The sequence below is a fragment of the Eschrichtius robustus genome, chromosome 2 (genome assembly GCF_028021215.1).
Source record: "Eschrichtius robustus isolate mEscRob2 chromosome 2, mEscRob2.pri, whole genome shotgun sequence".
Taxonomy (NCBI): domain Eukaryota; kingdom Metazoa; phylum Chordata; class Mammalia; order Artiodactyla; family Eschrichtiidae; genus Eschrichtius; species Eschrichtius robustus.
This window is the reverse complement of record NC_090825.1, coordinates 162,134,894-162,162,256: the sequence shown is the minus strand read 5'-3', so window position 1 is coordinate 162,162,256 and position 27,363 is coordinate 162,134,894. Positions and strand designations below refer to the sequence as shown.

At 53.5% G+C, this 27,363-nt stretch overlaps 1 protein-coding gene across 1 annotated transcript in view; it reads right to left on the bottom strand.

Moving 5' to 3' along the window:
* Window positions 1–4,764: 4,764 nt before the first annotated feature.
* Window positions 4,765–27,363, bottom strand: part of WNT3A (Wnt family member 3A) — a 46,909-nt gene continuing 24,310 nt past the window's right edge. The window contains exons 3-4 of the mRNA XM_068534669.1: window positions 10,826–11,091; window positions 4,765–5,244 (exon numbers count right to left, since the gene is read on the bottom strand). Coding sequence (XP_068390770.1) covers window positions 4,765–5,244; window positions 10,826–11,091 — 746 coding nt within the window. The remainder of the gene's footprint in view (window positions 5,245–10,825; window positions 11,092–27,363) is intronic.

Sequence of the window (27,363 nt, the reverse complement as noted above, 5' to 3'; positions counted from 1 at the left end):
AGGGGCTGTAAACTCCCTGGAGAGGTGCTTCTGAGGCCCAGGCAGGCTGCCCTGTGTTCTGCCCTCCCTCTGAGTTGAGGGTAAAGGGCAGGGGCTGAGGGGCTGGACCAGGGTTCATGGGGACATGCTGATCTTGGCAGGGGAGGGGGGCCAGCTGGGCTCTAGAGGGGGCTCCGGTTAGAACATTCCACGTCAGCAAAAGGCAGGAGCAGAGAGGCCCTGGGGAGCCCCCTCATCCCACTTCCTCTGGCACTGGAGGGAAACTGAGGCCCCGGGTGGGGCTTGCTCCTGGCCAGCAGAGAGTTGAGAGTTTTGCCTCCTCATTCACACAGGCTCCTGCTAGCTCCCCTCACCCATTTACTGGGGCCTGTTCTGTGGACCTATGGGCCTCTTCTGGTGGGGTTCTGCCTCTCTCTGCCCTGGAGCTGTGGCGATGGGGAGTGGGAGCCTGGTGCCTCACCTGGTAGAGTGCTGAGACCAGGTAGGCAGAACCTACCTCTGCATCAACTCCCAGGGTAGCTCCTTTCTTGTCTCTGGGTATCTGGGCTCTGCTCCCTTAGGAGGCCTGGCTCTGTCCCTGCTTCCTCTCTTGGCCTCTCACCCTTGTGACCTTGTGGCTATGCCTCCACCCCCTGCCCAACCTGTCTTCCCTACCCTTTCATGTGAGGAGCCCCTGGCACCTGGTTCCCAGCAGGTACCAATTAGGGCAACTCCTGCCCATACCCTAACTTAGAGGTGCTGCACCATTTGTACTGTCTGTGCACTGTGGATGATGTGGCCCATAGGCAGCTCGAGTGGGGCACCTGTCACCCCCCACCTCCAGGGCCTAACCCCCGTGTGGAGTGTCTGACCTGGCTCTATTGCCTGGTGGGCTGTGAGGGCTTGGGGGTCCTCCCGGCTGGTGACTCACACCCGTGGGTGAGATTGGCCACCTGCACTCCAGTCTCGGACACTGTCCTGTGCGCTTAATCACTGTCTCCCTCTTTATAGAATGTCTGCCTGCAGTCTGTCTGGACCCAGCCAGCCCCTTGGGGCCCCATTTGGGAATTGCTGGTGGTCAGCTACAGTCCCGGAACAGTGGGTAACCTGGCCTGAAATGGGCCTGGTCGGGGGGAGCAGTGAGCCCCGAGCTAACAAGGCCATGGGCTTGGGGCGGGACGTTGGTGTGCCAGCCCGGTGAAGCTGATGCGTGATTTGGGGTGTGAAAGCAGGGGATTTGGAGGTCCAGAGACCTGCGTCTGTCTCTAGTCCCTTAGCCTCACTGGGCCTCTTCTGGCTCTGTCTTCAGTGGCTTGGAGCCTCCAGCAAAGACCACTGTGGCCGGTAAGGTGGTGGGGTTGGTGTTCCCTGGGTCCTGTCTTGAGGGATGAAGCCATGTTTCCTTCTCATCACCATGTTTCCTTCTCTCCTCCCTCCCTCCCTTGATGGGTTCCCACTCCATCCACCAGGAAGCCCCCCATACCCTACCACAGCTCTCTCCCAGTGCAGGGCTCTGTGTGGAGTGGATATTCTTGCCCACGCTGGGTCTGCACAGCCCTGCCCAGGACCCCTGCCCAGCCAGCCATGACTCTCTGTTGGCAGAGGGTGGCCCTTCATTCCCTGCTCTCAAGGACACCATGTGGCCCTGATGTCTAGCCACGGAGTCAGCTGAATTGGGCTTCCCTCCCTCTGCTCTCAGCAGGCACGGGCCTCCCAATTACGAGGCTCCTGTCTGTCCCCAGCCCCCTCCCTTCCAGCATATGGCTCATTCAGGGTGGCTATGCTGGGCCTGACCTTCGAGAGGGTGGGGCTAGGCCTCCTCCCCTCAGCTCCAGCATCATCTCCCCCCAGCCCCCACCTGTCCTAGCCTGTCCCTCCACCCCTGCCTCCTCAGCTTTCTCCCTCCTTGTGGGTCTGGCTGGATATCAGGGCAGGGTTCAGAGGTGGTGGTATGGTAGTAGTGGGGAGGGGGGCATGGAAGGACACAGAGAGAAGCAAGGACTCTGCTCCTGGCTTGGAGAGATGAAGGTGTGGCCTTGAGAAAGCCACTCCTTCAGCCTAAGTTTTCAGAGGCCCACCCAGCTCTGCATACCCCAAATACCCTGGATTGAGGATGTATGTAGGCAATAGCCATGGAGGGACAACATGAGGCTTCTGCCAACAGGATACCTCGTTTTTCCTTGAGGCTCTCCCTGTCTGCCTTGGAAAGATCCCCATCCCAAGGTTCTGAGCATGATGCCAGGATTTGGCCAACCATGCATTGAGAGACTGCTGAGCCCTGCCAAGACTTGCACTCCTGAGCTATGCCCTGTGGTGGAGGGGAGGCCAGGGGTCCTGTGTCAGCTCTGGCCTCTGGCCTGACGATGGACGGAGGCAGGAGGGAGCCCCTGGGAGTTCTTGGCTTCATGCAGCAGCTCTCTGCCACTGAGAGATATCCCTCATGACCTCCCAACTGGATTCCAGCTGCGTGAGCTGGACTTCTAAAGTGGCCTCTGCAGGAGGTAGAAGGAGGCCAGGCCCAGAGAGAAGCGGCTGCCTGATTTCCAGGCTTCAGGCTGGTGAGCCTCAAATTGAGGGAACATGTCTGGCCTCCCAACCAGACTGGGCTCCTAGAATGCCCCCTGGTGGACTGAGAAGGGGACCCCACACAGGGGCCATGTCCCCAAGCCCAGGGAGCATGGCCACGTAGCTGGTGCTCAAATGTGAACTGAATGAAGCATGTTGTGGATGTCTGGGGAAGTGGCTTTCAGCTGACTTGGTGGATGTCCTGCTGCACCACTGACTTGTGTGGGGTCTCCCCCCTGGGGCTGCCATGGTCCCCTGCTCACTGCACTGTACATCCCCTGCAACAGGCAGGCCTCCTTTTCCCTTCCTCTGCACTTCCATTGGGGTCTTTTGCCCTGGTCTCTAGTCTACCCCGCCCCAGACTTCAAGACCACTGGCTGTTTCCTCCTTTCTTTGGAGTGGCCATCCTTCTTCCTTCCCCTGGAATTCTGGCTCCCGAAGAGGCCATTGCAGAGGCCCCAGGAGTCTCTGAGCTAAGCATGCCCACCTCACCTCCCATCGTGGCCCCTCCCAGAGGGTCACGACCAATCCAGGCCCCATGCCTTGCTGACCCACCATCCAAAAATCCAGCACAATCCACAGGTTTGTTTGGTTGTTTCTTCTTTTCGTTTTTGTTTGTTTGTTTTTACTTTCCCCATAGTTTGAAACTCACAAGCTATGACTGAAATAATTTCTTTCATAGAAAGAAAAAGAAAACCACAATAACACATCTGTTTGTCTAGTTCCTATGTATGGTGGATATAGCAGCATCGGAAATAAAATTAAAACCAAAAATGCAAAATTCAAGGCAGAGGAAGGTCGTATCCCTAGCGAGCCGTGCAGCTTGTCCTCCCCACCCCCCGCCCCAACTGTCTCTTCCCCCTGCCTGGAGGGTAGGGCCTCGGGGACAGGGGGCTGGGCAACATTCCACAGTGGCAGAGGCTGAGGAGGAGAGGTCTTGGCATGGCAGCACCTGGCAGGAAGTCCCTGTAGGCATTGGTTGAGAGGTCCATCAGTCTCGCTCATTCCCAGACAGGATGGATGAGTCAGACGTGAGAAGGGCCAAGTCAAGCGGCCAACCAGAGGCTCCAGAACAGTGGCCAGTGGCAGGTAGGTCTGGTGCACCATAGCCACAGCAGCAGGACCTGGGGGTCTGTCCTGGCTACGAGGGGCTGGGAAGGAGACCAGTCCTCTGGGGTCTTTGGGTCCTCTGTCTGTAGCACCAGTGTGGCATCATGCCCCGACTCCAAATCTCCCAAACAACCCAACCCAAAGTGAGCCTCCAAGGCAGGGTATGGAGCTGAGTACGACCTGGACAGCAGTACAGGCCAGTGGCTCCCTTCTTGCCTTCCCCTTACAGGGGGCTGTGAATGAGGGAGGTGGAGAGAGGTGCTAGGCCAAGAGGGAGGCAACAGCAAGACTGGAACAGGAGGTTTTGCTCCTTTTCTGTGGATGCGATGGGGTGCAAGTGGGAATGTGAAGACAGGGAGGAGGGAGAGCCAGGCGTAGGACTTTCTGTCAGCTGCAAAGTAGAAGGCACAGCAGACCAGGCTGAGTGGCACCTTGCTGGGGCCTGGGTGACAGCAGAACGCCACTGGAAAGAGGGCCTGGGTGTCTGATGCCCAGCACAGGGCAGCCAGGACAGAGCCAGGCCTCGTCTTCCAGGCCCTTTCTCAGCCTACTGCCGTCAGGCCCTATCTCCTTCACCCAAGCCCAGGTGGTTCTTGCGGTTCTGCACGGCAAAGGCTCTCCCTGATAGGGTTCCTGGTTGAGAGCGTTGGCAGGTATCAGACTGAGGGAGGAGTGCCGCAGGCCTCCAGGCACCTGAATCATTGTAGGATGGGCCTCAGACCTTAGTGGGAGGGGTAAGGGGACAAGATGCCCCCCACAGGTTCTCCACAGCTCGTTCTGCCAGGAGATACTGCTCTACAGAACGAGGTCAGGTGGAGGGAACCATGTGGTCTTCGGAGGAAGGTAATGGCAGGCTAAATCCCCACCCCTGGAGCCCCGCCCCCAGAGAGGAGCCCGCCTCCCTCCAGCAGCCCCATCCCTGGAGTTTCATCCCAGGAAGGGCCCCGCACCTGTCGGGAAGAACTCCATCCCACTCATGAGCCTCACCCCTGCCCTACCACGGAGGACCCCGCCACCCTCCAGGAGCTCCATCCCAGAGCCCCGCCCCATCCATGGAGGAGTCCCCCCGCCGCCGCCGCCAGGAGGACCCCCAGCCCGGTGCAGCGCCCGCTACTTGCAGGTGTGCACGTCATAGACGCGCGCGCACTCCTGGCAGCTCACGTAGCAGCACCAGTGGAAAACGCAGTGGCACTTCTCCCTGCGCCGCTCGGTGCGCGCGTTGTGGCCGCGACCGCAGCACAGCAGGTCGCAGCCGTCTATGCCGTGCGAGCTCACGTTGCAGGTGCGGTCGCGCGTGCCGAAGGATCCCGTCTCGGGGTTGGGCTCACAGAAGTTGGGCGAGGCCTCGTAGTAGACCAGGTCGCGCTCTGTGGGCACCTTGAAGTAGGTGTAGCGTGGCCGCAGGGTCTCCACCCAGCCGCGCGACTCGCGGTGCTTCTCCACCACCATCTCCGAGGCGCTGTCATACTTGTCCTTGAGGAAGTCACCAATGGCACGGAAGTCGGGCTGCGACCACCAGCAGGTCTTCACCTCACAGCTGCCCGAGAGCCCATGGCACTTGCACTTGAGGTGCATGTGGCTGGCGATGGCCTGCAGGAGCGCGTGAGCGGGGGCGTCAGGGCAGGCCCTCAGTCTCCCCATCTCCCCGGAGGATGGCTGTACTCCCTGCCTGTAGTCCCCCTCCGCTCACCTGGCAAACCCAGTCCCCCCACTTGCTCCATAAAGCTCCGGGACTCCCAGGTGGAGCAGGTGCCCTCTCCCAGCAGCACCCTTCCGTGTGGTGCTGCAGGTTCTTGTGCCATGTGGCCCCCCTGGTAGACCCAAGATCCCTGGAGAACAGGGCCTGGGAGGCCCCCTCCTGGGCTGGGTCTACTTCTAGGCCATCTATGTTGAGTGAAGGAAAGAAGGGGCTGTAACATGTGACATGTAAGTGCCAGGGCGCAGGAGGGAAGTCGTTCATTCTGACTGGGGAAACCCAAGACCTCCGTCTAGAGGAGATGTACATGGGCTGGGTGGCAAGGCTGGGGGCTGACCTGAGCACGGATAATGGTAGTGGCTTGAACAGGGTACCTTCAGGGCCCAGGAAGCTGGTTTTATCAGATTGTAGGGGAGTTGCTGAGGATTGTGTGTGTTTCTCCTGTGGGCATCCCAACGTCAGGTTGTCTTCCCTTCTCTCTTTGGGGGAAGAAGTGGGGCTGGGGGTGAAAGGTCCCGTGGCGTAATCAGAACTAAGGCTGAACTGGCCACTATGATGGGCACTGGCCACATGTGAGGTCCTGAGATGCGGCTGGTGGTCCAAACTGAGAAGTGCTGTTAAGTGCAAACCACATGCTGGGTCACACTAAGTCCCCAGACTTCGTAAAAGAAGAGGATGTAAAATATCTCATTCAAAATTTTAATATTGATTGCATTATTGCAATAACACGTTGACTATATTGGGTTAAATAAAATTCATTATTAAAACAAATTTCACCTGTTTCCTTTTAAAATGTGGCTACTAGAAATTGATAAATCTAAGGCTTCATGTGGGCTCTGTGTCCAGATGCTGCCTCTACACTGTCCCCCTCTGCCTGCTCTTTCTTCAACCCTTCCCTCTCATACTGGCACATTTTTAGGGGCATCTGTAAATTACATTCCCCCACCGCAGTCCAGTTCTGTCTAATCTCCATTCTCTTCTCTTTTGTGACCAAGCTTTTCCAGAGAGGAGCTGCCACTACCTCTCTCTGCCTCCTCAGTCTCTTGTTTTAGTTTTACTTTTGATCAAAGTTATATATGCACATACTTTGAAGAGTCCAAGAGTTCCTAAGACCTGTTAAGAAAAACAGGAGTTCTGCCCCCACACTCTCATTCACAGCACTTTCCTGACCACTTGAGGCAGCACCTTGTACCTCTACACCTCTAATAAGATGCTTGTCTTGCTACTTCTTGATTTTTCAGTGTTTGGCATTGTCTATGGACCTCTCACCTTGGAGGTCCCATGGGACCTCACCCCACAACTCTGATGCACACTTTTCCCAACCCCCTTCCTACTCTAAAAACTATAGCATAATTCCAGTTAGATCAAAATTTAGTGCTGACAGTATTGGGGCTGTGGTAAATGTCATACTTAGTTGAGCCACATGCCATGATAGCTTTTCCTTTTCTACAAAACGTTTTGTTGTTGCTGTTTTTAATGTACTTATCACTGGTTCAGTCTCACTAACTCCTTTCGTTGTCTAAATATTCTCTTCAAGACTTTCAAACACACCAGCTGATCTATGGATTTCATCTTCTTGGAGACATCTTTTTCAAAGGCCTTCTGGTAAATTTTGTGAAATGTGCATGTCTGAAAACAAATCTTTTCTACTTAAAGTTGAAAAGATGATTTAGCTGGGTATAAAAGTCTTGGCTTAAAATATTTCCCCCTCTCAGGATTCTGAAAGCATTACACTATTTTATTCTAGCTTTCACTGTTGTTCTTAGAAACTCTGATGACATTTTGATCCCTGATCCTTTGCATGACACCAAAGCGTGTCCTGGGAAGCTTGGAAGGCTTTTCTGTGTCATAGGCTGTGAATTTCACAGCAAGTTTCGATGTGGGTCTTCCCCTTTCTTGTGCTAATCACTTATGCGGCCTGTTTTGTCTGAACTTCTGCTCTTCAGCCCTGGGAACCTTCTTGTCTTATTTCTTTACCAAATTCCTCATCTTCATGTTCATCATTGTCTTTCTTGGACAGATCCTCCATATTTTCTATCCTTTCCTATTTTCCGTCTCCTTGTCTTTTTTTTCTCTACTTTGTGGGAAGGGTGTCTCAACTATCTTCCAACCTTTCTGCTGAGAGTTTTGTTTTTGCTGTCCTATTTTTAATCTCTAAGAGCCTCTTTTCCCCCCTGAATGTTCTTTTAAGTTAACATCCTGTTCCAATTTTATGGATTCAGTGTTTTATCTCTCTGGGGATAGTGATGGTTTTTTGAAGTTTTCATCTCTCTTTACAATGTCTCTTTCCCATAAGTTTGGGGTTTTTTTTCTTTATTTTGGTCTTTACCTTTGTGGTTGCTGGAGGCCTTCCTCAGATGTTCAGTGATCCTTGGCTGCCTGCTCATATTTGATAGCGGGGAGCCAAAAATCTTGTTGAAACCTCCTGTACATGGGAGGGATTCATCTATTTGGGCCCTCACTGTTGAGTGATCTGGCCACGTTGCTTTTGGGGGAACCCCCATCTCAGTATCTTCAAGTCTCTTCTCTTGGGTTGGTCTGATTCTCAGGGGAGAATCTTCCATTTTCCTGCCTAGAGCATAATCAAGCTTCACTGTGGCACTAGGAGATTAGGAAGACAAATGTGTATGTAGACAGACTACTTTTACTTGGGCAGCCTCACCCTCAGCAGTCCAGACACCTTCTGCTTTACCCTTTTTAGGGAATAAGCCTCCAGACTTCTGCCATGGTGATGGAGGGGTGCTGTCTGGATGCAAGAGGTTGGATAGAAGAGCTGGTACATTAAAAAGTGCTTTTAAAATAGACTTTAAAATGAAAGCACAGCTCAGCATACACACTTTTTCCCCAGACCAGCAAATGACCAGTCTTTCTGTTTTCAGCCCCATACCTATCTCTACTTCTCAAGATATCTGATACTAGAAATTCCTTGGTTGATTCTCAGAGTTCTCTACTGGCTTAAGATTCAGCTTTCTTGAGTGTACTAAGATATTGAGTATTCATCTATCTGCTTTTTGCTTTCAAAATTTTGTTGCCATTATCACCTTTTCTGTTTTCCATGTTCTCAAAAGTTTATTTATGTATCTTAAAATTAATTCATTGTCATTTTAGTGGAGTTCTAGGAGAATGCAGAGGAAAATATTTGTATTTTGTTTGTCATCTTTAACTGGAAACTCCCATTCATTCTTCAGGTCTACAATTTCTATGTGATTCTTTCCCAAATCTTACATTTTAGCTTTGTGAACATAAGTAGGCCATATTTTTTCTCATAATCTGTGTCTAATAATTCCAGTATTCGAGCCTTGTTTCTGTTTCTTTTGTTGTTGTTGTTGTTTTGTTTTGTTTTGTTTTGCTGATTATCACTCATTTAACAGGTTATCTTTGATTATGTGTTGAACATTGTGTTTGAAAAGTTGTTTGTAGAACAAAATTTCAGCCTAGCATAAGGTTATCATCCTCCAAAGAGGATTTATCTGCTTTCTCCAGGTACATGGGGATACCAGCAATTTGGGGCCACCTTAATCCATTCAGTCTAGAGATTTTCCTAGCCTGTACATGTGCATAAGGGCTTGTCTACTTCTGATTTTCCTTTACTCCTCAGGATCCCAGCCTAAACCGAGGAGTTTTTTCCTAGACATAGCACCTTTGGTGGGCCCCTTTCAGCTCTGTGAGGCTGCTGGAAATGTAGCTCAGCATACGCACTTTTTTCCCAGACCAGCAAATGACCCCTGGACAAAAGCTGCCCCAGACACCAGGTTCAGAATCTTGTCTTCTCCTGGACTTTGGACTGCTAGTTCCTCACTATATGGTTAGTTATTTGACACTTAACAATTATTTAATGGAAGTGTAATATACATGCAAAAGTTTATATGTCATAAGCGTGGAATATGACAAAATTTCACAAATTACCAGCCTCAGAACCCCAGCTCCTCAGAAACTCCCACCATGCTCTGTTCCATTTGTTATACTCTCCCCTCTCCAGGGCATATATTCTAAGAGCATCTCCTTGATGACTAATGATATTGATCACCTTTTCACATATTTATTGGACATTTCTAGATTTTCTTCTGTGAAGTGGCTTTCCATTTTTCAGCCAACTTTTCTATTGGGTTATCAGTCTTTTTGTTCTTTTTATACTATAACTTTCATATACTTGTTGGGTGTATATATTGTGAACATCTCCTCCTGTGTGGATTGCCTTTTCAGTTTCATGGTGGTGCCTTTTTATAAATTTTAATATAGTCCACATTATTACATTTTTCTTTCATTGTGAGTGCTTTTTTGGCCTGTTTAGGAAACCTTTGCCTACTCCAAGGTCACAGAGATGTTCTCCTATGTTTTCTTCTAAACATTCTTTGTTTAATCTTTCCCATTTGGAAATGGGAAATTGATTTTTTATATGATGTGAGGTAGGGGTCAAGATTAATTTTTTTCCACATTGTTATCCAATTGACTGAGCACCATTTATTGAAAAGACCATTTCCCCCTCTGTACTGCACTATCTTCCTTGTGATAAATCAGGTAACTTATACAGGTGAGTATTCTATACTTTTAAAGGGTACTTTTTACATTTCATCCTACACTGGTACCTGTCTTTAGCCGGAAGATTAATTTGAGTCACCTAGTTCCCTGTTGCTGGAAGTTAAATGTTCACTCTTCAGCTCTCTGCAGTGCCCTGGTTCCACTGGCCAAGGCCGGGGCCAACTCTGCTGAACACTTTTCAGTCCCTACACATATCACTTCCTATCAGTAGTTCCCCACTGAACCTCTGACTAAGTTCACTAAGCCCCCTTTTCAGAAGGGCTCACAAAGCCCTGTACAGCTTGGTCTCTGCCAGCCTTTCCATCCCCCAAATCTTTTTCTTCCTCTGTTCTCCATATTCTACCTGGACTAACTCACGTGCATTCTTTCACCTCTGAGCTACCCAGAGGCTCTCCTGGCTTCCCTTCACCTGGATAACTGCCAATTATTCTGCTTGTCTCCACTCACCACCTCTGCGAGAAGTCTTTTTTGAGATTCCAGCCTGGGTCTGACCTCTCCGCTATGTCCAGATCACCTTGTGTGTGTGCATTTCTTCATCGTAGAACTTACCACACTGTGGTGTAGCAGCCTGGCTGTCTCCCTCCCTGGATGTGCAGGAGCTCCTGCAGAGCAGGCCTTTCTCCCACCCCTCCTTCCTTGTGACCCCAGCTGCACAGGTGGACCTGCCATCCTGTGGGAATGCCCTAGACCTCGTGGAGCAACTGGACAGCCCTATGTTTCAGACACCGCTGGGCAGGAGGTGAGCAGACCCCCAGCCTGGCCACCATATACATCCCTCCCACAGCCCACCACCCTGCCTACACCATGCCACACTCCTCAAGGGACCAGGGCACATACCCTGCTCAGAAAGCTTCTATTTCCCAGGGACCCGCAAGGGTGTGGTCTCAGGGCTCTCGGATTCACAACCCAGGATGGGGGCGGGGGCCGCGGACGTACCTGGCGCCCAGCCTCATTGTTGTGGCGGTTCATGGCGGAGCGAGCGTCTGGTCGGTTCTCCCGCGCGTCTGCGAACTCCCGAGACACCATCCCGCCGAACTCGATGTCCTCACTGCAGCCGCCCCACTTCCAGCCCTCACCGGGCGAGCCCTGGTGGCGGCTGCTGCAGCCGCAGATGGCAGCGGAGCCCTCGGCGCACGAGCGTGTCACAGCGAAGGCTACGCCGGCGGAGGCGATGGCGTGCACAAAGGCGGACTCCCGGGTGGCTGCGGAAAGAGGCGACGTGGTTGGCAGGCCCCGGCAGGGCTGAGGTGGTGGGACTGGCGTGGGGGCGTGGCTGCCTCTTCCCGGGCTGGGTCCTGGGCACCCACAGTGGGCTAGACTCGCAGCGCGGTAACGGCGGTGCAGTAATCGGAGTCGGGGAGGCAGGACTGCGGTGGGACAGGAGCGCGCGTCTCCAAGGGAGGACCCAAGGAGGAGGGAGAGCTGCCCCAAAGAAAGTATACGGAGGGCTAAGGAGCCCAAGGCAAGATGCTGGACATACCTTGGCATGGAGAACAGCAGGGACGGCTGAAATCAGAAAGTCAGATCATAACCAGTGCTGGTGAGGATGTGGAGAAATCAGAACGCTGTACACTGCTGGCTGGAAGGAAACTGGTGCTGCCCCTTGGAAATGGGTTTGGCAGCTTCTTGAAAACATACACCTACCCTATGACCTGGTCATTCACCTCTGAGGTATTTACCCTGGAGGAAACCTGTGTCCCTGCAAAGACCAGGAAGCAAATGTCACTGCAGCTTTATTTGTAATAGTCCCAAACTGGCAGTTCCAAAATGTCCAACAACGGGTGAATGGATGAAAAATTGTGGCATGAAATAAATAAGTCGTGGATATGTGATGTACAGATGGTGACTAGAGTTAATAATATTGTATATTGGAAAGTTAAGAGCGTAGATCTTAAAAGTTCTCATCATAAGAAAATATCTTGTAACTGTGTGGGGTAATAGATGTTAACTAAACTTATTGTGGTGATCGTTTCACAATATATACAAACATTGAATCATTATGCTGTACACCTAAACTAATATAATGTTATATGTCAATTATATTTCAATTAAAACTTGTGGCATATCCATGAAATGGAATTCTATTTAGCATACCAGAAAAGAGAGCATGGATGAATCTCAAAACAATCATGCGGATTGATTAAAAGGCATACAAAAAAGGCTCCTTCTAGTGTACCAGCAACCCACGGTGGAGCCCTCGTGCCCAGATGTCCTGGTTGGAAGCTTCCCACAGCCCTGCCCAGGGCATGGCTCCTGGCCCACGTGCTGCCCACTTGTGCCTCTTTTTCTGCCTGCACACCCTTCCCCTCTTCCACTCCGGACACCAGGTACTGAGAGGCCCAGCTGAAGGGCTGCCTCTTCTGGAACCTTCCGAAGGTCAGTGCCTCCATTTGCACCTCGCCTCCTGCTGGCCCCACATGCTTGGGTCTGGAACTGAATGCCTGCCAGGAACCGCATCCAGGCTGCCTCTGACCTGGTATTGGAGCTGCCGCCTGCATGCAGCCTTCTCTTTCTACACATGGAGAAAATGAGTCAGGGGATGTGGCGCTGGTTTTCAGAATGCCAGTGGGGGATGGCTGGAGCTTGGGAAGGAAAAGCCGGTGGGGCCGAACTGGGTGAGACAGGCATGTGAGGGAGTCAAGAGAGGCCTGCCTTGGCGAGGCCAGCTGCAGGGGGTCGCTGGGTGTGGGAGGCCTAGCCTGACCCTGGTAGACAGAAGACTAAAGGAGCTGGTCTCAAAGGACAGGCAGGAAATCGACAGAGGAAAAGCAGGGGGCAGGGGTATTCTGCATGCGGAGGCCCACAAGGGCAGGGCCTCAGGTGGGGAGGGGTTGGGCTGGCAGGACCAGAAGGAAGTACAGGGCATGTGGGGGACAGCCTGGACTTTGCAGAGGCTGGACTCCCAGCCAGGCTTCCCCAGATGGGATGAATGAATGCATCATGCCTCCTGAGTGTGTGCAAACATTTCTTCAAGGGCACCAAGCCACGCTCCGCTCCAGGTGGAGGACAAGGGCCTGGGGGTGCCCTGGGTCCCACGTGAGCTGATAGGACTCACTCCTCGACTCGCCATTCCACATGTGTGTGTGGGAGTAGCTGCTGTTTGCCAAGCCCTGCTGGAGAAACATCAGGGAGCAAGATGACCTCGTGGAGCTTACCTGCTGATTAGCAGGAATTTTAAAATCCTAGGTTAAAAAAAATGCTATGGGCTGTGGAGTGAGCAGGAGAGATGTAGGAACAGAACCAACTAGGACCTTCTGTGCCGGGCAAGGGGTGTGTGCCCTGCTGTGTCCCTGAGCTCCTCGTGGGCAGAGGCCCCACTGCAGGACTGGACACTGCTAGGGCTCCAAATGGCTACAGGAGAGTTATCAAAGGGGGCTGCTGTCTCCTCACCCCACATCAGTGCCCTGGAGGCTTTTTTCCTGGGAGGGGGAGGGACAGGCGGGCTTCACCCTGGGGAGTGAGTAGAAGTTTTGGGTTGCTCCCCACACTTCCTCCAGCTGCACGGTCTCACCTGCTCCCAGGTTTGCATCTGAGCATGTGTGTCCCAAAGCTCAGGTGGCAGAGGCAGGAAAATGGTAAGATAGAGTTCCAGCCAGCAATGTGCACACACTCAGACTCATCCACGTAGCTTCGTACACATCCACACACACCTGCCACTGAAAAAAGCACATTCACTCCTATACCAAGAACACACAGTGTGAGATGTGTCTGAGGAAGTGCCCCCTGCACGAGCCTCCCGATAGCTGCCAGGCCCCACCCTGCTTTTGGTGACTCTTTCTGTGGATTTGCCAACAGTTCTGGATGGTCCTCTGCAGGCCCCGGCCAACCTGTGTACTCCCCATGTTTTGCCCAGAGCAGGCCTGGACTCTCGCTGCTTTCTGGAAACTCCCAGGTGGTAAGCACCCAGCCACAAACCCAGAAAGGGACTCCTCATTTCTCCCCTGTCAGCCTCCCACTGACAGCTTGGTTGGGGACTGCCCAAGTCTGAAGGCTGCTCTGGCCTCCCGACATGGCCCTGGCCCATCCTGCCTCTCCTGGCTCTTCACCAGCCCGCAGTATCTCCCAGTTGCACCAGAAGAGGTTCCTAGTTGGGACAGGCACCTCCAGCTTCCAGCTTCCCCCACCCATCCACACACATGTAACACGCACACACACACAGACACACACACACACACTCACTCACTCTTTCACCCATATATGCATGTACACTCATCCACAGACACACAGACACACACACACTCTCACTCTCTCACCAATATATGTATGCACACACATCCACAGACACACAGACACACACGTAGGCACACGCTCTTACACAGGTATGCACACACATGCCCACACACACGCTCACACATACTGTAGGAGGAGCGCTTTGTCCAGCGCCCATCTGGCCCTGCCCAGCCCTTCTCCGGTTCTTGCCACTGTGTCCTTGCTTGACTCACACACAGGCTGACTCTGCGCCGCCTCCTGCCCTCTCAGCCCTGTCCACCACTCCCTGGCCTCCAGCCACACTCAGCCCTCGTCCTTCCCTTGGGTTCTTTCCAACTGCTTCTCTGCTCATGTGCATCTGCCATGTCCCCATCCCTGCTCTTTGAGGCACAGGCCAGGATCCTGACCCTGCAGTCTGGGTTCGGTCCACGCCTGGCCCTGGAGCCCTCGGGCTCCCCAGGTACTTCAGGAGCACCCTCTTACATCCATTCTGCCTGAAACCTCCCTGAGCTGGGGGCTGTGTCCTGTTCACCTTTTGTTTCTAACCTGGAGTCCCAGCCCATCCCACAGATGGTTGTTGGGGAGTGAGAGCCTGGTCAGAGGAGGGGGCACAGGCCCTGGGCTGGGGCAGGGAGTCCAGGAGGGTCTGAGCCCACCTGGGCAGGCCTCCCCCATGGGACCTGGCTCTCTGCCCCTCCCTACTCAGCTTGTCCTTGAATGAATTCAAGACAGCTCCCCTCACTGTTTCCTTTCCCAAATGTCAGCCAGGCAGCTGCCTCCTCAAGACACTTGAAGCCCCTGCCCCGTTTTCCTTTTATAATACAACTGATTAGTTACAGGCCAGCCTGGAGCCACCTTCTGCTGACTCAAAGCACCATGAATAAACAACTGCATGGACACAGACCCCTTTCCTTCTTGCCCCTCCACTCAGAAGGGCCCCCGCCCTTATTTTGTCTTCTCAAGGACTCAGGTTGTCCCCCGCCTCCAACTCCTCAGAGGGTGGGCTCAGATCCTGATTCTCACCCTTCCAGGGCCCTGGTCTGGTATCTTCCCTCCTGCCCATGCAATGACCCTGGGTTAGGGGCTGTGAGCTGGTGGCCTGGGGGTTCCTTATCACCTCTCCCAGGGCAGGGTAGAGCCAGTATGTCCTGGGCATTCCTGGAACCCACTGCACACAACCTGGCGCCTCCCCCACTGCACCCTCTCTGGTGGCCCTTCTCAAGGCTCAGATTCTCCAAGGCTTGAATATGTTCCCCCAACTCCCTCTGAGTCTGCCCCCTGAGGGCCCAGGGCTAGCTCCTACAGGAGGATCCTGCCTCTGTCTCTGCCTCTGCTCTGCCCCCTCCTCTAGCCCCTCCTCACCTCCCCTTCTCCAGCTTCTGAGATAAGGGGAGAGAAAGCAGGCCTGGGGCTTTGCTCTGCCCTGAACAGGGCTTGGAGATCTCTGCTTATCGAACTCAGGCAAACAGTCCAGGGCTGCCAGACACACTTGAGGGGAAGGGTGTGTGGGGGTTGGGAGGAGTGTTCCCCCTTGAACTTGGAGGAAAAAGAACTCATTCCTGCCCTGCTCTGTCACCAACTAGCTGTGTGACCCTGCACACTTCTCTTTCCTTTGGGGGCCTCAATTTCCTCTTCTGCTAAATGAAGAGAGGGCCTCCTCACAAATAAAGTCCCGAGGGCCAAGGACACCTTGGAGCCGGCCTTTAAATTGCTCATGAGGAAAAGAAGCCTTTATGAAGAGCACGAGCCAGAAAAACTTGAGGTGGTTCATTCTGGGAAAGAAAGTCCCTTTTAAAATTGAAGACACAGGTCTTTAAGTAGTTCCCCGAGATACTGATCAATCACAAAGGGAAAAACTGCATTGGAGAAATCTGACAGACCCCGCCTTACCAGAGAAATTGGGGTTGCGGTCACCAGCAACGGGACAGAAGACGGATGGATGCCACGTGCCTCCTAAGACGAGGCCGCCACCAGGACATTCCACCTCCTTTGAGACATTCTAACCAAAGAATCGTAACTTGCCATCTAATCATCAGGAAACATCAGACAAACCAAACCCAAAGGCCTAACCAAGCTCCTCCCAGTCTCAAGGGCATGAAGGGCAGGGCTGGGCTGAGGAGCCTGGGGACCTGGGATGGGATCCTAGACAGATAAGGGACATTGATGGAAAATTGCGTGAAATCTGGGTAAAGTCTGGAGTTTAGTTAGTAGTGATGGATCTTAGTTTTGATGGATCTAGCTGGGTTTGTGTGATGTCAGCACTGGGAAGACCTAGGAAGAGATCTGGACTCCTGCCGTATTTCTATAAGTATACAATTATTTCCAAAGAAAAAGTTAAAACACATCCTGAGACTGTGCAGAAGGAAGACCCTCTGAATGCCCAGATGACATCCCACAGTGGTGGGGCTTTTAACCCAGGAATCCATGGGCAGGCTTTAGGGGGTTCATAACCCTGCCAAAATCATGAGCTGGAATTCCAGGGCATGTCTGAAAACTCATGTGTTTTTCTGGATAGATTGCTTTTATCAGATTTCCACAGGGGTTTGAACCAAGAAGGTCATGACTGACTGGCTGGAGTAGCCTCAGTTTACAGAGGAAGGGGGACAGGGCTCCCCTAAGGTCATGGGTGGGCAGGCACAACCAGAACTCAGACCAGGGTCTGAAGCCCAGCAGCTGCCCCAGTTACAGCAAAGTTTTTAGCCACAGACAGCAGCCTTGTCAGAGATTATACAACAGAGGCAGCTAGGGAGGGGGAGAGAGAACCATCCTGCCTGTGGGAAGAGAATTGCATCTTGGAGATGAGACTGCAAATACCTCTGTCACCAGCAAAATGTCTTCTTTTGAATAGGCTATGGCAGGTCAAGAGAGGAGGAGGGGACACGGGCTATGAGACGGGGGTGCTTAAGGACCAATGTTGCCAATTTACCAAGTTGCTGCGGTAGAGCCTGCATGAGCTTTTTGAGCTATCTCAGTCCTGCTCTGTTCCAGCCCAGGACTCTTATCCCACAGTGCAATTAGGGCTTGGGAAAAGGAAGAAGAAAGGGAATCTTGTAACAAAGTCTTTCTATAAGACAAGCATCTTCCATCGAGAAAACCATCTTCCCCAGAAACTTGATGTTGTCTCATTAGCAACTCATTTACTGAGTTCATGCAAAGTATCAATGATATACCCTTCCTTTCATTCTTCTACCATCTAGCCATCCATCCATCTACAATCCACCCATCCATCCATTTATTCTTCTACCATCCATCCATCCATCCACCCATCCAGGACCTGAGAGTCTATAATGAGCCATACACTAGGAATATAAAATAAGTAAGATGCAAGGTGCCCATTCTCAAGACCCAAGGTAAGAAGTCTGCAAGAAAGTGGATTGCTGCTCTCTCTGACGAAATGTCTAACAACCCAGGCTTTCTGAAAGGTTGAAGGAGCTACCTTTTCTTGCGGTAATCAAGCATAAACTGGATGACCCACTGTTAGGTGGAGGGAATCCCTGCACTGGGAAAGAGGAGGGTGAACCAGAGGAATCCTTGCATTCCTTTAGTGGGAGGCCCTGCTATTGCAAGTCATGTCCTTTGCTTTGGGCTGTGCTGAGTCACCTGCCTTTGGGAGCTTACAGTTTATGATGAAGAGAGTAAGGGGAACAAGGACACACAGTAGGCTTGGCAATGTGAGCTCTGGGGCAGGCCTGGGATGGATGGGTGGCTGAATGGATGGATGGTGGATGAGTGAATGGATGAATGAATGGGTGGGTGGTGGAGAGTGGGTGGATGGGTGAGTGGATGGATGGATGGGTGGTGGTGGACAGAGGATAGTGGGTGGATGTTGGCTGGATGATGGATTGATGGAAGGGTGGATGAATTGTGGATGGATGGAAGGGTAGAGGTAGAGTCTGGGGCAGGTGAAGGAGTACTATGTGGCAAGAGCTGGGAGTCTGGGGGAGGGCAGGGGGAGTCGCCTGGCAAGGCTGCATCACCACTGAGGCCAGCCCAGCCCTGGGTATGGGGGAGAGTGTCACATGTGAGATGGGCTTTGGCAGTTACTTCACTTCCCTGGGTCTCAGAACTTTAGAACTAGAGGGATTTTAACAAATCTTGTCTCCAGATTTGGATTTCATAGGCTTGGCAAGTACTAGAAATTACTTGGGGACTGAAATAGGACTGCAAAATGTTGTTACTTTTTTGAGAGAATAAGACACATAAGAAATGACTATCATAATTTCAGAAAAGGACCTTTTAACATTAAAAATGGATACAGTTCCAAAGTCCTATATGCTGAAGAAAGTTCAAAAAAATTATTCCAAGGGGCTCGCCTTTCACATTTCACCATGAAGCTGGTGGTTGGCAACTATTTATTGAGCACTGACTGTGTTCTAAGTGGACAAGAAGGCTGCAGCCTCTGTCCCAGAGCTGATTTTCCCTCTGGGAGATTACCCAGAAGGCCCTTTTATCAGGGACTGATAGGAGAGCACCGCCCAGAGGCCTCCCTGCCCTGGGCCCTGCGCATCTTTTTATAACTGCTGAGAGGACTGGTCCGGACAGAAAGAGAGGGCTCCTCCCTGCTGAGCCACCACCATGGGCCCTGCAGGCCCTCTCAGTCCCAATGATGTGTGAAGGCTCAAAGTGGGTCAGCCCCCTTCCCAGGCTGCCCAACAGTGAGTACTGAGCCCAGACAGGGGTCGCAGGAGAGGCTCTTGCACCCCCCAGCAGTGGGTCCTATGACCACCAGGCTGTTTCTGTAGTTGCAGCTTTCAGGAGGTGAAGGGCCCACCTGCCCCGCTGGGCCCCATCCTTCACAGCCACAGGGAGTGAGGAGAGGCCCACCTGTCCTCTCCTGGAAGGGGAAGGCTATGGGGGCCTGATACCAGATGAGAAGGAGGGGATGGCCGAGGGCTCCTGGGATAAGCCCGTTGGCCTGAGGGGGCGCTGGAGCGCTTTTCGGAAGATAGAGTGTGACCCCTGGCAGTGGAAGTTCCTGGAAGGGGATTGTGGTTCAAATTCGACCACTGGCCAATGAGATCAAGCTCCTGGGTGTTCTGTCTGTGGAGTCCACCCAGTGGACCCTTTGAGAAGCTCTGCAGGTAACCAGGTGCCCCAGCAGTGGTCACTGCAGACCTACCAGTGGACCCAGGCCCACTGTTCTTGGTGGGGGGCATCTATATCTGTAAGGAGTCCTCTGGTGATTCTGATGCATCCCTGAGCTGAACTCAGGCTCCATTATGGTCTCAGATTCCTAAGCCCCCTCCTCCGGAAGTTGGCCAGACCCAGGAGGTGTTTGGGAGGGAGGTCCCAGGACAGGATTCTGCAGGGAGAGGGGAGGAGTTTACTGTGGCAAGGGTGTCTCTGACACACTCCCCCCCATTAGAGGGACGTGGAGGTGGCCAACACGAAGGGTCTCAAATACTCCCCCTGCTCCGGGCTCCTGCAGTGGGCTGTGCATCTCTGGCCCGGCTCCTATGTGAAGCGAGGCCCTGGGTCACTGGGGCCTGGCTGCTATCATCTGGTGGCTGGGTGGGGATTCAGCCTGGGGCAGGGTGGGGTGTGACCTCCTCCTTGGGAACTGTAGGATCTGCCTGTCAAAGCCTCCTCCTGGCTGAGTTCTGGCCTGAGGGACAGCCCTCTCTCTCCTGGGCATGCCTGCCCCATGGCCCCTGGAGACCTGGGGCTCCACTACTCCCCTGGGCAGTGTTGACTTTTGGGTCAGACTCCCTGCCTTGGTGCTGGGGTTGGTCAGCAGAGGGTGCAGCCATGAGGCAGGCTCCCTTGTCTCCATGGAGACCCCCTCCCCCCCACCCCACCCCCGTCAGGACCATGGCTGCAACCACAATCACCTGCCCAGGGTGGGGAGTCCTGGACCCCAGCCCCACCACTCTACTGCCCTGCAGGGAAGCTTCTCTCTCGCCAGGTATGTGAGGAGAATCCCCCATCCTACAGGCTTGTCCCCACTCAGCGGGGGCCCTCTGTGCGTCTTCCCTGGCCTTCCAGGTTAGGAGTTCTTTGTGGCAGCTGCTGGTGCTCACAGCTGGACAGGACTACAGAGAGGCCAGGTCAGGGCAAATGGCTCCTGTGGGCACTGGGCCTCCATGGGAGCCTCCGTGGGGGCCTCTCTCTGCTCCTACCTGCCCACAGAGCATCGCTGGCAGGACACAGAGAGAACTCGGTGCCCTCACTCATGCCGCATCCTTAGCACACACTCAAGGGCAGCGACTGCGGCTCCCTCTCAGGCACCACTCAGCCTCCTTGGGCCCGGCCTGGGCCTCTGCACACCTGGCAGGTGAGAGGCTGTAGGAGGGGGAGGATGCAGAGAGGCAGGTCCAGGGATGGCCACCCCACAAAAGACAAGCAAGTCCTGCAGTGCCTGTGCACGTGCAGAGAGGTCAGCAAATGCTCTGTGTCTGTCTCCCTGGCCCATGAAGGCCTCAAGGGCACTTTTAGAGCATTCAGAGGTTGGCACCTCTTCCCCTACCAATGCCCCAACATGAGGGAAGGAGAGATGGGAGACTGGCCTGAGCCCCTAGCCGGCACTTTGCTCCCTTCCCACACAGCCCACCTTCCTTGGTCTCAGAGCTAGCGGGGCGGCCAGGAGGGGGTGTCGCAATGGGCAATGGCATTTGGTAATCCCGTTGGCCCGTCCTGCACAAAGGATGGAGCCACCTGAGAGCGGAATGCAGCTTGCGCCCCACTATAGCTGCGGCCCCTGACACCGCCCGGCCGCCAGCACGGCCGGCGTCCTGATTACCTGCTGGGGCTAATGAATCTGGCTTTGTGAGCCACTGTCACGCCGCGTTAGGCCCACAATGGCTCTCGATATTTTATATGAATTTCCTCCCTCGTCGGCGATTAGGCCATAGCAAGCCAGTCATAGCAACCGGGAGGTATGCGCAGCCCAGGGGCCTGGGGCGCGAGGGGAGCTCGCTATTCACACGCTTTAACACAGCACTCCCGAGGGCGTGTGAATCGCCAGCAGCATTTTCACTTTTCTCTTGTGCTTAATCTTGTCGTCGTCGTGGGGATATTGTTTTCTGAGCCGGGCGCGGCAGGGTGTCGCCGGGGTCTCTCCTGGCCCCTTTACACACACCCCCAACTGGGGAGAGTTAATGATATACGGGGGAGGCCGCAGAGACAGTCGGAGCTCCCCAACCACCGTGAACCGAAACACTTTCCGATGAGGGTCAGGGGTTGCAACCTGGATTCAGGGATGCCGGTTCCCTCATGGGCCCCTTCTTCTCTCTGACCTCTCCTGAGCCCTGTGGCTTGTGCCGTCCTGGCTGTCCTGCCCTGGCCCCGTGCCTGCACGCCGGCCCTCCGCAGATCAAGCCGGGACACACAGGGAGGTGGACAGACCACCCCCTGGAGCCTGGCCAAGGGAAGGGGCTCTGCTGGGGAGGGGACAGGCCATGCTGTCCCCCCTCCTGCTCCTCCCCAGCCCAACCCCCAAGGAGAATGGGGAAGAAGGCAGGCAGACATGGGTGCTTGTCCCAGGGCTGTCCAAGGGCACGGGCGGAGGGTTGCGAGGAGATGAGCACTGTCTGGGGAGCCAGAGGAGGCAGCAGGCACCCGGAACACACTTGCGGAGACCTTGATTGACACCCACAGACCCTGCCCCTAGGTAACCAACCAGGACTCTGACATGATGTGCTTTGAGGGGGTCAGCCAGGGCCCCCAACTCAGCTGCCCAATGGGTGAGGTCCAAGTGCAGACCCCACAGTGAGAGTCGGACCACTTCTACCAGCAGCAAGGCTCCCTCTGCCAATGGGGATGCCCCACCTGGAATGCAGATGTGCAGGCCCTGTGTCCTCCAGGTCCTGAGACCCCGAAGGGAGCTTTGGGGGCACATATGCTGGAATCAGAGGCAGGGTTGAGTGGCTCCCTCAGTCTCTTCTTTAAGGAAGCCATTGTAGCCCAGGCTTGGGGGTGCCTGGGAAAGCCACTGCCAAGGGCACTATACTGAGGGCACTAAACTAGTGGATGGACACAGGCTGAGGCCCGGTTTCTAGAGGTCATTGATGATGAAGCTGGGGACCATGCCCCACCTGTTCACGCTGACGTGCTGGGACACCAGTGGGAGAGGCATCAAGGGTCCTGCTGCCCACTGTGGATGACTCACCTCTTTATGGCCCCTTCCATTTCTCTAAGTTGCAAATGCCCCACCCAGCTGAGACCCAGGTCCCCCCCCAAAGTCATGTGCCACCCACAAACCCACTGGCCTGGACCTTGGACCGGCTGCACCCACTGTGCTTCCCTACGGGCATGGCCCTGGCTGGGCTTCCTCCAGGAGTGTCTGCTAAGGCACTGAGGTCTGGGACCTGCCTTCCCTGCCTTTTGGTCTCCCCACCCCTTCATCTCACTGGGGGTCAAGAGTGGGTGTCGGCCAGCTCTCAGGGAAAGCAGGCGCTCCAGGTGTCCAGGGGCCTGCCTGGAGGGACAGATAAGCCGCATTCGTGTGCCAGCCTCCATGCACTCAAAATTCTTCAAATACTTTCTGCCTAATGCAGGTTACATGGTTCTGCTGCTGTGGAAAGTGAGGGTGGAGGGTACTTCTTCCGAGCCCGGGTTCACCTCTGTCACTCAACCCTACGTTCCTCGGTGGCAGCTTCTCAGGGGTCCACCTGGCCCACCCAGCCCCCAGCCCCCAGCCCCAGGCCAGGCAATGGTGGTTTGTGTGTGTGTGTGTGAGTGTGTGTGTGTGAGCTGGAAGCAGGAGGTATGAGCACACGCTCTTTCCCTCTTATCCTCACCCCACACGCACACACTCGCACACCTCCACACGGGGCTGGGGCCCTCTGCTCAGCTGACAGTGTTAAGCTTTGTTCAACTAGGCCGCCTCAGCAGGGGTGGTCAAGCACCCCACAGACCTTGCCACAAAGCCTGAGTGACCTCTGACACGATTAGGGTCGCCCTGACCCTAATCCAATCAGATTGATTACTGTGAGTGTGGCCCGGTGGCCAGGCGGGGGCCTCCACAATGGCATCCCAGAGCTGGCCTCTCTCTGGGGCACCTGGAAGGCTCCTTCCTCCTGGGCCATTCAGCTCTGTGCCACAATGAATCCGGCCATTTCTCAGCCCCGTGGCAAGCGATGGGGGAGAGAGGGTTTCCTCTTTCCCATTAGACCAAGTGGTGAGGGCGTATGGGAGCTGAGATGACTTTCATCCAGCTGAAAATGAAGGAGGGAGGGAGGGACAGAGATCAGGTCGGGGGAGGGGGAGCAGAGGGAGCAAAGGGCAGAGGAAGGAGCACGGACATGCGGGAGTGGACACGGGGGAGAACATGGGGGAGAGAGGACACGGGGGAGAGAGGACAAGAGGGGAGAGTGGACATGGGAAGGGTGGATACGGGCAGAGAGGGACTGGGACACCAAGGCCACACGAGGGTCCCAGAGGCCTGCTGGGGTCTTGGTTCCCCCTGAGAGGCTTTCAAGGAAGCGAGGGAGTGCAGAGGAAGAGGGGGAACTCCCTGGGCCCCAAGCCCAGAAGCTAGTGACTTGTCTGTTCCGTGGGGCAGGCCCTGGGCACCTGCAGGGCCTGTTCTCACCTGGAGAGCCCCTACAGACACCCCTGCCCCCACCACAGGCTGGCACATTCTTAGGAGTCCTGGCCCAGCCCCTTCTTTGTGCCTCAGTTTCTTTAACTTGTAACCATAGTGCTGCTCATGAGATGGGTGCTAGGATTCAGTTCACTGCTGTGTGTAAAACACTTAACACACGGCTCCAAAAGCACTGTATACATGTTTTAAAGAAAGAGAGAAAACTCTTTAAGATCCAGCTCAGACGCCCCCCTCCCCAGGGAAACCTGCCCATGTGGGCACCCTCAGGCATATGTGCTCATCCTTCAGTCACTCACTCAGCACATCCTTATAAAGCACCCATTCCGTGCCAGAGCAAACCTTGGTACTGCCCTATGTGCCTGCTGTGTGAACCTGCTGCGCATGGCAGGGGACCCCACACCAGACCTGAGATCACCCTGCAGGGCTCAGCTTTTGTCCCGGTAGAGTGATGTTGAGGTTGGAGGCAGGAAACTAGGAGCTGCTCTGGAGGCCAGGAGCTGTCCCCCAGGTAGTTCCTGTGGGCTGAGAGCTAAAGATAAGAAGGATCTGGAGAGGATGAGGATTGCAAAAATGGCGGTCACAAAGACTGACCCCATTTCAGACTGTGGGGTCCAGTGAGGGGCAGGTGCAGGCAGCTCTGGACTGGCAGGGTAGGTCCATCTACAATGGCGATGTTGGAAAAGTCGCCTGGGAGAGAGCATGGCTGCTGTGGCACCCCGATGTGGGTAACACAGAAGGGAGTGTGGGCAGGGGTCAAGAGGCAGGCCTCAGGGCCTCCACAGCTGTCCTGACTAAGGTGCTTGTGTGTTTGACCATAGCTGGAAGATTGCGGGTTTGGAGCTGAGCATGACAGGATCCTATGTCTGAACGTGCAGAAAAGGGACGAAGCCTGTGGGCCTGTGAGGGTGATGCTGTGCCCCAGGGGTCTCCAAGGCAGGTTCACATATCCCTAGGGGTGTGCAGAAACAGGCCAGGGCCTGTAGGTCGGCATGGGTGATTCCAAGGCAACCTCACTGGCATTGCTACTTCTTCTCCCGCCTCCCCTTCTAGGACCACCCATCTCCAACTTGACCCATGAAGAGGCTCCCAGTTTTCCTGGCACATGTCCAGCCCTGGTGCCATCTATAAAGACGGGGACAGCAAGCTCTGTGTAAATCAGGTGTTTCCAATTTCTTGTTTCAGAATGAAAGAGGACCCAATTGAATCATGAGCTGACAAATTTTAAAAACTTGTTGATAATGTATCACTGTGAGACTTTTGGCACAGGTAACTCAGAAAAAATTCAAAGAATCAAGAGACATTATATCAAAACTCTCCCCTTTTATCTGTTTATTTTTCTGAAGGATGATCCTCATGCCTAGATCTTTAAATTTTAAGAACAGAATGGGCCCCGAAAGCTGTTCCTCTAAGATCAGGAGGAAATCAGGGGCACCTGTTCTGCTCACTGCTATTCACCATTTCCTGGAGGCTCCAGCCAGGGCAACTGAGCAAGAAAAAAATAAATAAATAAAGAGTGTCCAGACGGGAGAAAACTGTCTCTATTAGCAAATGACATGAAAATTCTAAGGAATGCATGAAACATCTATTAGAATTGATAAACCTTCAGCAAGGTTATAGAGTATGAGATCAATATTTGAAGATCAACCATGTTGCTATACACCAGCAATGAACAATGCAAAAATGAGATTAAGAAAACAATTCCACTTATAATAGCATCAAAAAGAAAAAAATGCTTAGGAGTAAATCTAACAAAAGAAATAGAAGATTTGTATGCTGAAAACTGCAAAATGTCATTGGAAGACATTAAAGACCTAAATAAATGGAAAGACATTCCATGTTTATGAATCAGAAGACTTAAAATTGTTAAGATGGCAATGTTCCTCTAAGTGATCTGCAGATTCAATGCAATCTCTAAAAAACCAAGTTTTGTTTTTTTTTTGCAGAAATTGATGAGCTGATCCTAAAATCCCTATAAGGAGCCCCAAAAAGCTGAAACAAGCTTGGAAAAGCAGAACATAGTTGGAGGACTCACACTTCCCTGTTTTCAAACTTACTGCAGGACCACAGAAATCAAGACAGTGTGGCCTGGGCATAGGACAGACATGTGAGCCAATGGGGTAGAAGAGAGTCCAGAAATAAATCCGTATTTCCTTCTCTGGTTTCCAGGTGGGGCCTGACCCCACCTGACACAGCCTTCCTCCACCACCAGCAGGATGACAGCCTTTCCAGGTGTACAGGCTTCTGCCTTCTTCCCGAAATCCCTGACATTTCTTCTTACTTAAGAGAGTGGGAACCCTAGACACCCCCATCAGGCTCTGGAGCCAGGAACCCAGATGGCACCATGATCCTGTCTGGGCCCTCCCGGGCATGGTGAAATTGATGAGCATACCTCCCTGACCATGGCACAGCCTGGGACCCTGCACCACACACACACTACACACCACACACACACGTACATAAATGCACATGCGTACTACACACAAATATGCACATGCACAAACGTGAACACATACGTGTTCAAACACACAGGTACACACTCATACACACATGCACACACGTGCACACACAACCCACACATGACCCCCCCACACAATCATGCACATGTACATGCATGCACACACACACACTTGCACACACTCACACACACATGCCCCCACACTCAATGTGTCACATCACCCTGTGGCCCTAACTTCTCCCACACATGTCAGTGGCCATCCCTGCAGGAACTGATGTGTAATTACCGCAGCCAGTAGCTCTGTGAAGTTGGCTGAGTGGCAATTATTCTCCCATTTTATAGATAGGGACGCTAATGCTCCAGGAAGTGAGCTGACTTGCTGGTCAAGGTCACACGGCATGACTCTCCCCTGCCCCTTCCTGCCCCTAGAGAATACAGGCCAACCTTGAGGGGCATGACCATGACTTCCTGATGTCAGACAGCCCCGACCCCTTGAACAAACACCACCAGGCCCCACCTTCCCTTAATGCAATGCTCAGTTGCACTCTCAGGACCTCTGCCCACAGTACGCCAGCAGTCTCGGGGCCTGGTGTGTCTTCCTCCCAGACATCTTTTGTTCTTCCTTTCTCTGTATTCTGGCTGCCAAGTCTGAGCAAGGCCATTTGTTCCTCTCATACGTACAGGCCACGTGCTGGCAAGACAGACAGGGCAGCTGGGGTGGGCTTCACAGTACTCATGGGGTGGTTGATGGATGTGATGGTAAAGGACTGAGGACAACGGGGAGCAAGATGTGATGCCGGGTGACGGGGATAGAGAGGGCCAGCATGGGGGATGCTGCATGACACAGGAGACAAGGTGGCATTTAGAAGGAGACTGAGGGAAATGGGCAGGGAATCACACACAAGGCAGAGAAAAGAGCAATGGCAGAGGGATCTGCAAAAACAAAGGTGGAGATAGAACTGTACTCAGTGTTTGGGAGGCAGCCAAGAGGCCAGGGGGGCTGGAGAGGGGCACAGGGAGGATGAAGAGGAGGAGGGAAAAGAGGCAGCAGGGCCAGAGGATTCGAGAGAGCTGGGAGCCCTGGAAGGCCCAAGTGAAGGAGGGGTGTGGTTGACACAGCTCTTTTGGCCTCAGGGACATTGGGAATGGGACCGAGCAGTTGTATAGGAGCCACTTTGATCATGCAGGGTGTCAGGGTGGCTGGGCTTGGTGGTAAATGGTTGGATTCAGGAATGACTCTGAAGGTACTGCTGATGGGACTTGCAA